Source organism: Talpa occidentalis, unplaced genomic scaffold (assembly GCF_014898055.3).
Source record: "Talpa occidentalis isolate TD23 unplaced genomic scaffold, MPIMG_talOcc4v2.1 talOcc4.9, whole genome shotgun sequence".
Taxonomy (NCBI): Eukaryota; Metazoa; Chordata; class Mammalia; order Eulipotyphla; family Talpidae; genus Talpa; species Talpa occidentalis.
In genome coordinates, this window is record NW_023605305.1 from 2,649,836 (window position 1) to 2,665,732 (window position 15,897).

General features: G+C 53.6%; 1 protein-coding gene across 1 annotated transcript in view; it reads right to left on the reverse strand.

The window, feature by feature from the left end:
- Positions 1 to 12,809, reverse strand: part of DNAJC11 (DnaJ heat shock protein family (Hsp40) member C11) — a 39,941-nt gene extending 27,132 nt beyond the window's left edge. The window contains exon 1 of the mRNA XM_037501134.2: positions 12,691 to 12,809. Within this exon, the coding sequence (XP_037357031.1) occupies positions 12,691 to 12,762 (72 nt within the window). The 5' untranslated portion in view covers positions 12,763 to 12,809. The remainder of the gene's footprint in view (positions 1 to 12,690) is intronic.
- Positions 12,810 to 15,897: the final 3,088 nt, after the last annotated feature.

The following is a 15,897-nucleotide window of genomic DNA, read 5'->3' on the forward strand; positions in this document are numbered from 1 at the left end:
AAGTCCCAAGTGCAGGCTCAGGTTTGGCTGACTTTAGGTGAGAGCCCTAGATGAGAACAGACTATCTCAGTAATAGATGCTTAATGTGCTATTGATTAAGAAATAGAGATGAGAAGTTTCATTTTTAATAAATATCACATTCAATAAAAGGTTAGACTGGTTTTTCATCATGAGTGAATAGCTAAGGTCACTGGCTTGATAGCTCATAAAGGACAAACGCTTTCACTGTCATAAAAATACTGACATTTTGAAATACACACTATCACTAAAATGATAGAGAAGTTAAACACTTATCTCAAAAATTCTATGATAAAACTAAGAGATATGTTGTGCTTTAAGTGATGTCATCTCACGCATCTGGTTATTATTTTCCTTTCAAGATTTATTTATTTATTCATGCATGTAAGAACCGGGGTACAAGCCAGAGGTATGGGAGGGTGAGAGGATTCACCAGAGACAGAGTGGGGAGCAGAACAGGCAGACTGACTAAAATACACTGCTGAGGGGAGCAGTGGGAAGACAGGAGAGGTCTGCTGTGCCATGTGGGTAGCTCGTCAGCTGGCCAGGATCGAATCCGCGCTAAAGAGGCTGCGGACAGCTTCACGGCGCAGCACTCAACCGCCTGCGCCACCAGGTTTAGGGTATTTTCAATGGAAAGTATATCTATTATAAATTCCACCTCTGTATGTCATAAAATTCAGAGGAAGGCCCTTTGTGACCTGACTGTACAGTTTAGTGATTAAACCTGCTGGGCTAGAGGCTGTATAGTACAAAATTCCTGAATAAGCCACAAAAGAGGGCCTCCCTGGTGGTGCAGGGTGTTGAGCACCACACCATGGGGCAGTCGGCAGCCTCTGCAGCATGAGTTAGATCCCTGGCTGGCCAGAGAGAAACCCACATGGTGCAGCAGACCTCTCCTGTCTTGCCCGCTGCTCCCTCAGCAGTGTATATCAGTCAGTCTGCCTGTTCTGTTCCCCACTCTGTCTCTGGTGAATCCTCTCACACACCCCCCATCTCTGGCCTGTACCCCAGCTCTTGTTTGCATAAATAAATAAATCTTAAAAAAAAAAAAAGCCACAAAAGAGAAATAAAAGGTGCACGAAGTTGAAAGGAGAAAGTAAAGCTATATCAGTGGATGCCATCTATGTAGATTATAAAGAATCTACATAAAAGCTACTAGAACTAAGGACTTTAGCAAGGTGGGGGGTAAAGGGTCAACATGCAAACTTCAATTCATTTCTACAAACTAAGAATTGAAATAAATAAAAAAAAAAGACTACCATTAGGGTATCATCAGCAAACTGATGATACTTAAGAGACAAACTGATAAGTTTGTACGCGCTCCGTACATGGAAACGTACAAGACGCTGCTGACATATTAAAGATGACCAAGATAATGGAGTGATCCTCTTTACGCATCAGGAGAGTCACTATTCTTCAGATGTCGGTTCTTTCCAAAGTGATCTAGAGATTTAATGCAGTCCAATCAAAATCCAGCAGTGGGATTTTTGGGGTAGAAACTGACAAGTCCGTTATAAAATGCGTATGGCTAAAACAAGGATAAGGAGCAAAAGATTTTTTACTCTCCTATTTCTCTGGCCAAAGTAACTATGAAAAAGAATTGGGGGCTCACACAACTGGACCTGGAGGTTTAGTATGTGGCCATGCGGCCAGGCCAGCGTGGTGCTGGTGGAACAGCGGATACAAACCCCCAGGACAGTAGCGAGTGCACAGGCAGACCCCAGGAGCTGAGGCAGTGGCGGGGGGGGGGTGGGGGTGGGGGTGGGGCGGACTTCTCAGCGAAGGGTGCTAGAAGTGAGCATCCAAGTGCTCCCCTGCCCCCAAAGACCCTGCCCCAGACCTCGAAGATAAACAGAAGCTGGAGCAGCTTGGTGCCACGAGGTCTGGCCTGCACAGCTGCCAGAGGGAGGCTCGCCGGGTGGAAGGGACATGGAAGGAAGGGACACCGGGCCCTATGCTGACAGATCCCCATAAAGGCAATTATAAAAGCTGGCATTATAGTAAAATAGTCTGTACTTCCACATTTTCTTTTCTGCGTGATCGAAGACATACAATTATGAGTCTGAAAGTAAAAATAAAAGCCTGTCTGTGACTCTGGCTTGTGACTTCACATTTGCTGTCCAGGTAACTTAGAGACTAGTCAAACTTACAGCAGGTCCCTAAATTCGCTGTTTTGTTCCTTTTGGTCAAAGTCGTTTTGTTCTCACATCGGTGAGGAAAACGACAACCCAGCACTGAAACAAAAAGGACGGTGTTTGAGGCCCGGCTTGCACACGGTTTAGCTTCAAGTTGCAATTTCCGTCCAAAACCCCACTGACAGTGCTGAAGGGAGACGTTCTGTATGGGCTTATTTTTTGAAACACAAAGTGGAGAGCTGTAATTCTGTGGCACCAACAACTGCAAGGTGGACAGGGTCCCGCTCTCAGCAGCGGAGAGAACCGCAGACAGAGGGCGGGGAGCAAGGCGGCACCGGCCTGGGTCTGACAGGACTGCCGGGGCGTCCTCCCGGAGGGCACCCTCACCTGCCGTTCCCGACAATCCGCTCCCTACAAGACTTTCACTCTCTCCCAACCCTGCTTGTTTCCTCCTCCCCATAGGGACATTATCACAACTTGGGCTGAAATCAAAACACAACGTGTTTTAACAAATTAAATTCATTTTCATTGTAACTACACAAATACAGTTCAAAGCCAAATCAAACAGTATAAACTGTAATTACGTTTCCCCCCCCCCCCGAGTTACCTTTTTACTGGCCCTGGAATTAGCCATCGGTTAACCTTTTTCTCGTTGGCTTTTCACCTTCCAGGGCCCGTGCAGACGCCTCTCGGGCTCCTCAGGGGAAACTCCCGCGGGAAGGCTCCCCGTCCTGGAGCTGCTCGGCCCGCCCACGGGGTTGTTTGCCAGGGTCTCCCCGCGCCGCCTGGGCCAGAGGTCAGGCCTGATGAGCTTCCCCCAGGAAGTTCCTGCCCCTTCTGGGCTGGTCCCCTTTTCTGTGTCCCATGACTTTCTCTGTTGTTGGTTTCTTCTTCCTTCTGGTGGAGGCCCATCTCCAGCACTTTCCTTTCCAAGGCTGGTTGGAAAGAAACAATTTTTAGACGCTGCATCTCTGAAAATGTTCTTACGTCGTCGCTACTCGCCACATCACACGTCCAGGCAGAGTGGGGAGGAGACCTCGGAGGGGCTGTCTCGGCTCCGCCTCCGTGAGGTGCGTGGTGACCAGGCCGCCTGACGCCGCTTGTCCCTTAGCACATACCCCTGCCCCCAAGCCAGGCATGACTGAGTTCTGCCTTTGCGCTTGATCACATGTTGGCTGAGTAGAGAATCTAGCTGGGAAGGAATTTTCCCTTAGGAAAATGCCTGGCCACACTGCCCTCCAGCCCAGGGCCGCTGGTGGGAGCCAGGACTGGTTCGGGAACTTTCAGCCCCACAACCCCCAGCCTCCCTCAGGGCTCCTGGCTGGGCCAGGCAGCGGCTCTCTCCCGGCCTCGCATCCTTTTAATTCTGAGAAATTTTCTCACGGGAGCTGCTGAATGCCTTCCGCTTCCCTCTGTGTGGCTTATGTCTAAGAGGTGATGTCCTGATTTTTAAAATTTAAGTTTGTGGAGTTTTCCTGTGCCGTCCTCCCTGGACGCCGCCGAGGCCAGCCCTTCCCGGTCCAGTGTCTTTGCAGAAGCAACCTGAGGGTGCCGACAGCGCAGGGGAACACTCCCACCCGTGGGTCCCGCGCGGGCCCAGCAGGGGGCACGGAGTCTCGGTGGCTCTGGTGGAGCCCCGAGGAGCGTGGTCTGTGAGTGGTCTGTGAGAAGGAGCGTTGGTTTACCGGGAGGGGGGCCGTTTTCTCCAGACGCGTATTTGCATCTCAGATGCCTCCTTTTATGAAACAGCCGATGCATTTTTCAGTTCGGTTCTCCTAGTGGGTATTCATCTGTTTCTTTTCTGGTTTCCAAGAGTTCCTTACAGTATTAGTGTCAAAAAAAGAGTCAACAGGCCCAAAAGGGAGTGTCAGTACCTCATTTACTGCAGCTTCAGCCCCTCGGAGGAATGTGATCACAACCAGTCAGTCTGGGTTCTGCCCGGACGGTGGGGGTGGTCCACGGCGGTCCACAGGCGGAAGGGGAGGGGAGGCGACCTGGTGAAGCTCATCAGGCAGATCCCTCCCCTCCCCATAAACTAATAAAGCCAATCAGATCTTGACACTTACACTGTTCAAGCTTGTCTGTTAACATTAGAAATAGGGATTTCTGATCAAATAAATCCATTGCAGAGTCCTCCTGAGCCTTTTAAGCCACTAAGTAACATTTATTATTTTCTTTTTAGGTTTCAGCTTTTTCCTTTAATAAAGGTGAGCTTCTTGTTTGTTTGTTTGTTTTGCTTTTCACAGAAGCTGCTTATTCTAATTATTTAACTGGAAGTTAACTGGAAAGTTAATAGTCCAGAAATACAAATTTATCATGAAACTGAATGAGAATAAAAAAATTACAGAATTTATCAAAGTAACGATGGCAAAACGGAGCTTCTTGTTTTTACGAAACCAAACCTCCCAGGTCTCTGCGACTGCTGTGGCGGCTCGCGGGGGCTGCTGACGTGACGTCACAGCGTTTGCCTCCCTCACTGTCGCAGTCCCGGAGCCGGCCAGTGACAGCAGTGGATGGCGGGGGCAGCGGCGCCGGCGGATCCCGTCCCAGCCATGGGTGGGCGTCGGACAGGGCGAGCCAGGTCAGTGGTTCTCAAGGCGCGCCGTGGAGCACCCCGGAGGCCCCCTCTCCGTAAGAGCTCCGTGCTGTTCTTTGCCCCCCCTTCTCTTTTTCTCGAGGCCTGTGTGATAACGTCTCTGTTCTGAAGGTCAGTGGGATGTGTCCTCGTGTGTTCTCATGTTTTCTAGAAATTTTCAAAGTGTAGTTTTAGGGCATAAATACAGGAGTTTCTAGAAGTTACCTCAACTGGCTCCCGGTTCTTTCACCTCTACAGCGACCATGTCACATCTGCGATGACACCTGCTCTCCTGTAACCTCCTTATTACCTAACACACACTCATTTTGACCCTTGAGTCTTCCTGTGCCTCTGCTCACAGATGTGCGGACACCATGCACTGTTTTACAACAATTTTTCATCAATGATTTGGTTTTAATTTTGAACTGAACACTGGCAGCTACAGCCCCCACAGACTAATTCTTTGGATCCCTCAAAAACTTAAGAATACAGGGTCTCCCTGGTGGTGCAAGGGTTAAGACGCAGCCTATGAAGCTATCTGCAGCCTCTGCAGCACAAGTTTGATTCCCGGCCAGCCAGGGAGCTGCCCACATGTCGCTGCAGACCTCTCCTGACTCGCCCGCTGCTCCCCTCAGCAGTGTGCTTCAGTCAGTCTGCCTGTTCTGCTCCCCACGCTGCCTCTGGTGAATCCTCTCACGCCCCACACCTCTGGCCTGTACCCCAGTGCTGGTATGCATAAATAAATCTTAAAAAAAAAAAACAAAAAAAAACCAAACTCTTAAGAATACAAAGGGGTCTTGCCACCAGAGAGGTTCAGAACTGCCGCGCAGATGATACTGTGCAACAAGCAACCCACATCTCCCCCTCATGTCACATGTCTCTCCCGGGCCAGCTGGCACTGTGACTGGCATGTCCCCAGGCGCTGATATGACAGCGCAGCCTCCCTCCGGAGCCTCTGCCAGTCGCTGCGGCAGAGGGAAGAGCGAGGGACCTTCTGGCTCACACAGGCATTGCGATCTGGCGGGACACACGTCCCCTCCACCCACATCACCGGCGAGAACCCGTCACGGCCCCACTCGCCCACTGGCGGGCCAGGACGTGCGGTCCTACCAGGTGCAGGGCAAGTGCAGAGTCCCCGGAGCTGCCAAGTGTGATGCACCGAGAGGCCCCAGGAGCTCGCAGGTAACGGCCCGTCCTCACGCCCACGGTGGGTGGCGGAGCCAGGCTCTTTGCTGCTGAAGCCTGTGCTCAAGTGCTGGCTTCTGGGCGACACCGAAGTTGCTGCACTTCAGCAATGACGTCTCTGCAAACGGTATCGGGCTGGCTCTTGGGAAGTTTGTCTAATTACCACAATCGAAGATTCATGACTGTCCATATGTTCCAGGAGAATCCGAGGGAAATAAACTGCATCAGCTAATAAAACCTGTGCTTTTTTTTTTCTTCTAACGATACTTGGTGCTCACACGACGGGAAGGGGAAAGCAGATGCCAGGGTAATTAACACCAAGGTGCCCGGCGCTTTGTGCTGAGAAGGCTGTTTCGTGGTGAGAGGGGTAGAGAGGGGTGTTATCTGGCGTCTCCTGCCACTGGGCAGACTGGCTAGACCACCCACTGGCTCACTAGGGCAGGGCCCAGCTGGGAACCCCCCACAGCTCCCCTCGCCCAGCCGGGTGCCCCACAAAGAAGCACTGGGGGCGTCACAGCCAGGCCACTGCCCGAGGCCACTGTCCTGCCCGCTTCTGCCCGTTTCACGGGATCGTGGAAGGTCCTGGAGGGTCTGAAGAGGAGTTCCCCTCCGTGGGCTTCATCCACAAGCAGGAAGAGACCCCAACAGTGTCTGTGGAGTCACCCCCACTAGTGCTCAGAGGTGCTCCCGGGCAAAGGGCGGCACTACATCACCCCATCCGTCCAGCCTTAAACCCCAAGCCCCACCTCGGCAGAGCCCGGGCTCAGGCACACACACCGCACCTCGCCTGATGCTGGAGGTTGGAGCCTCCAGGGATCTTCACTTCAGAAGGGTAGACCCAAGGGACTCAAGTCATGACTGAGCTGAGAAAGCTTGACAGGAGCCCGACCTACACCCAGGACGGCCCTGAGGCATTGGGGGGGCCTTCTCCAAGCGCCAGGACCTGGCACCCACCACAGCAATGCGAGCCCAAAAAGGATCAGGCCATCAGCGACGCCAGGACCCTAAATACTCAGACAGAACAAAGGCGGGGCCATACGACCTTTGTGGTTTAAGGGGCGGGGGCTGTGCTCCCCACACCCTCACCCCACCACAAGTGGCAAGAACAAATGGTCCAGCGGAGAAAAACCTGGACTTCCTCATCAGTGGCAGGCCAAGGGCTTAAGCTGCCCCCCCTCTACCCCCACTCCCTGCCATTTTCTCCATTTCTCTTCCTGGTCACGTCCATGTGCTTCCTTGGCGCCCTTGAGACACAGCGGCCAGGGTAAGCAAGGCCAGAGGCTGGGCGAGGGCCGGGTTCCTTCCTGGGTCAGGCTGAAGCTCGGGTCCTGTCTCCACGTCAAAGGTCTGGCTTGTTCCCCCCTAAAAGCTGACCCTGCACTTTCACTGGGCACGCTCACCTGTTAGTTACAGCTGCCCACTCGCACGGGCTTCTGCTGGCTGCTGTCTGGTGGCATTTTGCTGTCAAGAATGTTCTGGGTCCTGCCAATGTGGGCGGAACACCGTGCACACGCTGCAGGCAGAAGTGGTTCCTGTCCAGGACCAAACCAAAGCCGCTGCCAGGCAATGCAGGGAGGTGGCCCTGTGGCCGGGGCTGCTGGGGGTGGACACCCCGGGCAGTAGGGACCAGGCAGATGTCCTTTTAATCTAAATGTGAGCCCCGGGGGCCTCCTTAAAGGGATAAGTCTCAGCATGATGAAGCTATGGGCGGCCTCTGTGGTCTAGGTTTGATCCCCGGCCAGGGAGCTGACCCACAGGGCGCAGCAGACCTCTCCTGTCTCCTGCTGCTCCCCTCAGCAGTGCTTGTCAGTAGATCCGCCTGTTCTGTTCCCCCCTCTGTCTCTGGGGAATCCTCTCACCCCCCACACCTCTGGCCTACACCCCGGCTCTTATATGCATAATGTTTGCATTATTTTGTTTATTCATCTGTCAATTGTCTTAAATCCTTTCTTGAGCAGGTAGGGGATAAATAAAATGAAAGTGAAAGTTCAACACAAGTAAACACCAAACTGCCCCAGCCAAGCAGAACACACCCCTCTGCGTGCCTCACAGCTTCACTGTTCCTGAACTTCCAGGCAACAGGAAAGCTTTGAACTGAATTCTCTGTAAGAGAGCAAGCAAGGAGGTGTTGTGGTGGACAACACGGAACTAGAGCCTTGCATTTTCAGGATGTAATTAACGGCTTGACATGTCCAGAGCAGAAAGATAACAAGCACCTCATGGTTCATTAAAAAAACACATTTTAAAGTTTAACCTCATGGTGTTTGCTAATCACTTTATGAGATGACACCGGAGGCAGCTGGGTACTCTAAGAGCCCCCCCCCTCCATGGGCAAGACTCAGAAAGCCCCCCAACTCCACCAGGGCACCCTCCTGATCCCCAGTGCCTCTGATCAGGTGCTCTCCTCCCCGCCATGCTGACAGTGGAGGGCAACTTTCTGGACCCCACTCTCACTTTGGGTGATCCCTGGTCTCTGCACCAGTCTCCCATTTTTAGCCTGAGCCTGTGGAGCCCCCCCCAAGTAAAATTCAAGACCTTGTGGGAAGGGGTGTTGTGAGAGCCTTTCAAAGACTGAACTCAGAATTCTGACCCAAAAGAGCAAAGAGAGCTTCAGCTGCCCTTAACCTAATGCTCAGCATAAATTCTGGAACTGCGATTTTTACTGACAGATGGGCGGTACATTTAGTCGGGATGAAGCACTCCAAGGCTCTCTACGCACATGTCTGTCTTTTTTCAATAAGCAAAACCACATGTTTATCAAAACCCAGGAAATAACAATAATTGCCTGAACACCTACGCGCCACATATCTCACACACAAGCCGACACTCCGCAGACAGCTCGTGCACCTGGCTCACAGCAGTTGCCCACTACAGGATCACCTGTCATCTACAGGTCAACAGCAAAGGAAACGGAGCAGAGGGTTCAATGCCTAGTGAGGGGCACAAACCCTGGCCTGGGCACCTGACCCGCCGTCAGCCACAAAGTCCCCCAGAGCTGCCCCTTCTGCTCTCCACGACTCCAGGAAGCACCTTGGCAGCAAGGGGCGGAGACTGAGAGGCTGAAACGTGCTCAGAGCAATGCACTCCCCAGCCTCTTGGCTCACAGGACACCTGAGGATGTGATCCTCGGTGCAGTTAGGTTTTTGGACAAGCAAGACTGCACACGACTTGTCCCAAGCACCTACTTCAAGCAGGGTGATTGTTATGAAGATCAGACTTGAACAGCACTTAGGGGGTGGGAAACTCATTCAAGGAATGACATTGCTCCCCTTCTAGACCTGAAGTTAGGGCAGAGTGAAACCAACATACAGTGCCTGAGGGTTTAGGCGTGGCGGAGCCATCCTGGTGGGGAGGTTGGTGACTTGGTTCCCAGATCTATGCTGCAAGGGGCCAGCAGACCCCATCTGGCCCTGTGCTCCTTTCTGCAACCCCCACTCCACGATGTAACCTGCCACCAGAGAAACCGGGACAACCACAAATTGTGTTAAAGAGCACGGTGCCCTACACCAGGGGAGGACGCAAGGTGGGAACTCTGGGGACCTTTCTAAGGGAAGGCTGTGACCTCCAGCTTCCTGTCTCATGGCTGCTTTGGAAAGAAGACCCCAGCACCAAGCTCCACGTGTAGATCACAAGAAAAAAGCTCTGCTAGTTAGGCTTACATTTTACTTAATACCTTTTTTCTTTTCATTTTTTTTTTTATAAATTTTTTTTTTAAAGATTGATTTTTATTTATTTATTTGTTTGTTTGTTTATACGTACAAGCACTGGGTACAGTCAGAAGCGCGGGAGGGTGAGAGAATTCACCAGAGCCCGAGCGGGGAGCAGAGCAGGCAGAATGACGACATACACTGCTGAGGGGAGCAGCGGGCGGCAGGAGAGGTCTGCGCGCCATGTGGGACCCTCCTCCGGTGGCCGGGGAGCAGCTGGGGATCGAACTGGTGCTGCAGAGGCTGCGGGCAGCTTCACAACCCAGCGCTCAACCACTGCGCCACTGGGGAGGCCCTTAATACCTTTTTTCAAAAAGTGCTTAAAACCTGAGGAGATTGGTTCCTTTAAGGTTAAATGGATTGGGACCACAGATCTTAAAATGGGTTCTATGCACTGCTGAATGCTGTGAATAAAAAGAAAACAAAGGTACTACAATGCTGATAATGGGAACCAGTCAATTAATTAGGAATAAATTAGGTTTAAAGTGTGTCCATTAAAATGTTTAGAAAAAACACAAAGATAAGAACATTTCAGTCTAACTAAATGCTCCCTCCAAATACATTTTGGAAAATCTCAGCTTAGTGATTTCAGGTCAGTGATGCTGCCTCTGGCAGAGATGCCAAGCTGACTTGAGAGCCCCATTAATGATAAATGACTCTCTCCCCTCAACATGGAGCAGGTGGACCAGGAAATCCAGAACAGTGGAGAAGGGTAAGGATCGAGAGGATGCAAGCCTGGCTGCCTGCTTCACTCTCTGGGAAGGGAGATTCTTTGTTGATTTTTGACATTACTGTTATTCCAATCGTTTTAATTATGTATTATGTTTATAATTTTTAAACAAGACTCCCCCCCCGCCCCGCCCAGGTTTTGGGTCAGGTTGCTTCCATCTGAGATTCCTAAGGAAAAGTTTTGATGGCACTTTTTTGCAGGGATTTTGAAGTGCCCCTGGGAGGGGAGCTGGCCTCTGACAGCATACTTAAATGGCTGGAAGTGGCAGAATTGATAGCAAGCTTGAAAACAGGTGTTATTATCTTCTTCTGACCTCACAAGAAAGAATGAAGGTTACTTCTAGCTTATCTCCAACTAAGTCATGTGATTGCAACTTCAGGTCAATTTCCGATTTCACAAAAAAATCCTAGTAAATATCAAGCCCATACATCACCTTCAGACCTTCGCTTCTAACAGAATCCTGAAAGGAACCTGTAAGTCACACCTGATGGCATCTCACAGAGTCTGTCCACAAAGGCAACAGAGTAGCTTCACTGCCTATGGAATTTGCCTATAGTTAAAAACATGGGAAGTGCCTTCACTCATTAGGAAAATGAAGTGTTTTCTTAAAGAAATATTTCCCTGGCTCCCTCTCAACAGTCCAATCCATGACAGATCCTAAAATCCTTTGACAAATGTTACCGATGACCCTTGCCAACCCTTCTATTCTAGATTTCTTTGTGAATTTGCAGCTACCAGCGGTTCAGTAAGCCTGGTAAATGGTTGCTCAGTGCTGATAAACCAGGCTAATTATAAATGAGTGGTAAGAAACACTGATTTCAGAAAAGCTGTTTTCATTGCTGTTTCTAGAATAAGAGAAAACTTAAAGAACAACTAGCCAGCTAACCTCATTCAAGGGAAGGAAACTGAAGGCCAGTTTCCCTAGGCCTCGCTGCTGATGGTTACAAATGGGAACAAGACTCTCCAGGGGCACTGTGGCAGCTTACCAAGGTCTGTGGCTAACAAAAAAATGGTTCATGGGATATTTTTACCGTAAATAGGTGGCTAACACATCTGAGGGTTTATGTGGGGTGCCCAAGACACAGGCCCACACCAGCAGCTCTGTGGTCTGAGGACTGGCTGGTAAACCAAGGTGGCAGCACAGCCTAGAGGTCACGAGCTGGGGCTCCAGAGTCAGACAGCCGAGGGTCAAATTCAGGCCCTGGTGCAAGTTACTTCATAGCCCTAACCCTGTTCCTCAACTGTGACTCAAGGGTTACCATAATACCTGACATGAGAGCTGACCTGAGAACGCAATGAGATAAAATAAGGCAAAGTGTTCTTTTGGCAAAGGTGGTCCTGGACGAAGGAAGCACTTTTAATAACAGCTGTTATTGACACCATACAGGCTGACGTCTACTGACAACACACTCCTAACCTGGCTTTACCTAGACGAGCCAAACGTGGCTAGTTCTGTTCACTGGAAAACCTAAGGGTTTAAATTAAGGATTCTCACGCAGAGCTGGAAGGCTGAACACAGCAGTTTAGAGAGAAATGATCCACCTTATGGCCTGACCTTGGAAGCCTTTTTTGCCCTTCACTCTGATCCCTGCTGGACTAGTCAACAAAAACCTCAACTGACCGGGCCACGGTGTGAAAATCTCTTCTCGTCTTTCATTCGGCAAGTAAACAAGCACGTGGCGCGTGGGACCCGGCCGGCTGCGGCGGCTCCCGGGGGCACCGCTTCTTTCCAGGCCTCGGCGCCGCCGCGCATCCGAGGCCTCCGAACCGAGACAGCAAGCGCGGGGAGCGCCTCCCGGGGTTTGGGGACAGCGGCTCAGGGGACAGCACGGCTCCAGACACGTGTCCGTGGGCCTGGACGGACTCACTGCAGAGCTGGAACGTCCCCATAGAAGCCTCGGGGCCCGGACAGAACCCGGGGGAGCTTCCCCGGCGGCCTTGACCTTGGCGTCTGGGTCTCAGAGGCGCATCCTGCCGGTGCGGGGAGAGGACACAGGCCCTCCGCCAGGGCGGCCAGGGGAGCCGGACGCGGTACCGGGTCCTGCAGAACCGGGAGCCCCGCGCCAAACCCCCCTCCGTGGGCGCGGGGCCTCCGGCCCGGTCCGGCCCCGGCGCGGCGGCCTCGGGGCGCAGGGCCAGCGGCGGCCGGGGCAGCCCCGCGCCCGGGTGGGTCGGCGGCGGGGACCGCTCCGTCTGCCGGCGGCCGCGCGCGTCGGGCGGGGTCACGCGGCCTCCCCGCCGGCCCGGCCGCCCGCAGCGGAGCGGGGCCGCCCGCCCGGCCCTCCCGAGCGGCCCGGCCCGGCCTCGGCCCCGACGGCGTCCCGCCGCAGGTCTCACCTCCCGGCGCACGTTCAGCAGCGAGTAATAGTCTTCATTGTCCAGCTCCTCCTCGCTCAAGGCCGTCGCCATCTTCGCAACCTTTCACCCCGCCAAACCGGCCGGGCCGTGCTCAAGAGGGACCGGCGGCCCACGGCGCCACCGCGCGGCCCGGCGCCGCGGCGCCACAGCGACCCCTGGCGGCCCGGAGCCGCGCCGCCCCCGCGCCCGCGAGAGCGCGCCTGCGCCCTGCGCCCCCGTGCGGCCGAGGGCGGGCCTGGCGCCCGCCGCCGGCCACGTGCTCGTGCGCCCCAACGCCCAGCCCGGCGGCCCGAGGGCTGCGCCTGCGCCGGGAGCCGGGCGCTGCGGCCGCGCCTGGGGGTCGCCACCCTCCGGCGCTGCGCACCTCCCCGGTCCCCCCCTGGCCGCGAGGGCGGGCCCCTCTGCAGCCTGCACAGCCCCACCTGGGCCGCACCTGGGCCGCACCTGGGTCGCACCTGGGCCGCACCTGCCCGGCGCCTCCGCCTTGGGACCCGCTCCAGCCGGCTGCCTCGCCTTCTCCCTTGGCCGCCTTGAGCCCAGCCCCGAGGACGGGCCGGCCCTTCCTGTCTCGTCACGCCTGGGAACACGGCCCAGGTTTCTGCTGCTTAAATGACAAGGCCGGGCAGGTGCTACCGCCAGCCCCGCCGCACTGCCCTTCTGCTGGGAACGTCTACCCTGTCACTTAGCGGCGGGGTCCGATTGATTCCCACCCAGTGCCTGGCGTTTGGTGCGTTATTAAAGACGTCCTGGTTACAATCATCTAAATAATTTATTTTTTTAAGATTTATTTTATTTATGCATAGAAGAACTGGGGTGCAGGCCAGAGGTGCAGGGGGTGAGAGGATTCACCAGAGACAAAGAGGGGAGCAGAACAGGGACATTGACTGAAATGCACTGCTGAGGGGAGCAGCAGGGAGGCAGGAGAGGTCTGCTGCGCCATGTGGGGAGCTCCCTGGCTGGGGATTGAACTCAGGCTGCAGTGGCTGCGGACAGCTTCACAGTGCTGAGACTTAAACCCTTGCACCACCAGGGAGGCCCACATCTAAATAATATAAATGTCTTGGGAACAATGCAGGGGTCGTCAGCAGAACCCCCCATACTCCCGCCACCTGCCTGCCTCCTGCTGACCTCGGCCTCTCGTCATAATTTCTCAGGAACGCTGTTGAGTCCCCGCTCACCCTGCCTTTAGGGCCATCCGGTGTCCCCTGCGGCAGCTGGCCTCCGGGGAGCCCCAAACACCTGTCTGTGGATTTGACAAGTGGATTTCTTTCTCTTCCTAATTTCTGGCCAGATGTGCGTCATGTGGGCCCGTGTGTCCCTTCGGCGGCATCTGGCTCTCGCTGGGTCTTCTGGCACAGACACGGAGGTGTGCTGAGCCGGTTCCTCGGGAGCGCTGAGCCCGTCTGCAGCCACTGTCGGCCAGCTTGTAAACGGAAGGCTCTTTCCGGAACTGCGTGCAGCTCCCTGCAACAGTCTCTCACGCGCCGGTGCTGTCAGCTAATCCAGCCATTTTTTATGGTTTCCTTTCTTCTCCTCTGCAGAGCTGTGATTAAGGCTAAACTGCGTGCTGACATTTGCAGGTCATGAGGAAATCCTCACAGAGAGACTGAGGGGACGTGACATCTCAAGCCACCCCTCCTTCCGTGGTCATGACACAGGCCATAGCGCCCAGCTAGGAAGAGAGGCTCCTTGCGGTGCTTTCTCTGCTTTGGAAAACGCTGCCTCTAGAAATGACATAAACGGGACAGCACGTGGGTTTCAGAAGGCCCGGGTCTGGGTTTCTGTGATGGAAAATGACCCGGCTTTTATCACCACTCAAACCAAATAAACAGTGACCCGGGGATGCTCAGCGCGCCCCTGTGGACTCGCGATATTTTCTGTTATGGTTACTTGGAAAGTGGTTGTGACAAATGGAAAATAAACTTAAATACACCACCGGCCTGGGGATACCGTTACTTCGGAGATCGGCCGTCTTCTTTCCTCCCAAACCCCTAATCTGTGATGGGCCAAACAACAGAACCAGGAGCAGAACAGACGGTCCCGTTAAGCACCCACAGGCGGCTGCTGCTCACGCTCGTCACCGTCACTCTTGCACCTTTGTTTTCTTATTGGCGAGAGCCTGTCACTTAGCTGTCAAGCAAAGCTCATCTGCAATGTCACATTTATGCAGCGGTAGACACGCGTGTGCATGTTACACATGTGTGTCTAGGCCAAGGACGTCGCTCACCTGTATTTTTTTCCACTGTGATTGTTTTATTGCATCACGCAATTCTCTCATCTTTAACTAGTGACTGGGGACATGTGCCTCCACCACCTCCCCTTTGCGGGGTGACTTGGGCATGTTTGGTCCCCAGCACAGCACTCAGGGGTTTCCTGTTTTCGGGGTCCCTCCAGGGCAAAGGCCTGGGCCTCTCTTCTAGCGTGCGTGGTCAGGGCTGCAAGGTTGAATATGGGGTGTCCCGTTAGCTGGAACTTCAGATAACAAGGAATTTCAGGGCCTCCCCGGTGGCGCAGCGGTTGAGCGCCAGGTTGCGAAGCTGCCCGCAGCCTCCTCAGCACCGGTTCGATCCCCGGCTGCTCCCCGGCCACCGGAGGAGGGTCCCGCATGGCGCGCAGACCTCTCCTGTCTCGCCCGCTGCTCCCCTCAGCAGTGTATGTCGTTATTCTGCCTGCTCTGCTCCCCGCTCTGGCTCTGGTGAATCCTCTCACCCTCCCGCGCTTCTGACTGTACCCAGTGCTTGTATAAATTAATAAATAAATATTTTAAAAAAAAAAATCTTAAAAATAAATAAATAAAGTCTTCTGAATCTTTAAAAAAAAAAAACAAGGAATTTCGTTAGTGTGTTAGCAGGCAGAATGAGGGGCACCCCGACCTATCTGCATAAAGGCAAAACATACCTTGAGTGCATACAACCTTCAGTAGAAAAGAACTTTCATACAGTTAGTGTGCGGTGGAGAGAGGCAGAGAAAGGGCAGAGTTGAAATGGTTTCCCAGGGAAGCACCCAAAAAGCCTGCCCCAGTCTGAGGCCACCCCCTTCCCCTGCTGGGCCACAGGAACGGGCAGAAGGCGCCAGGCGGGGCTGGGAGGAAAGGAGCAAAATCAAAGTGCAAGTCAGGACAAAGGCTGCCCCTGCCAGGCTCCCCGCGGGCTCCCCCGCGCCTCCCCCAAGTGTCGCCACCATGTC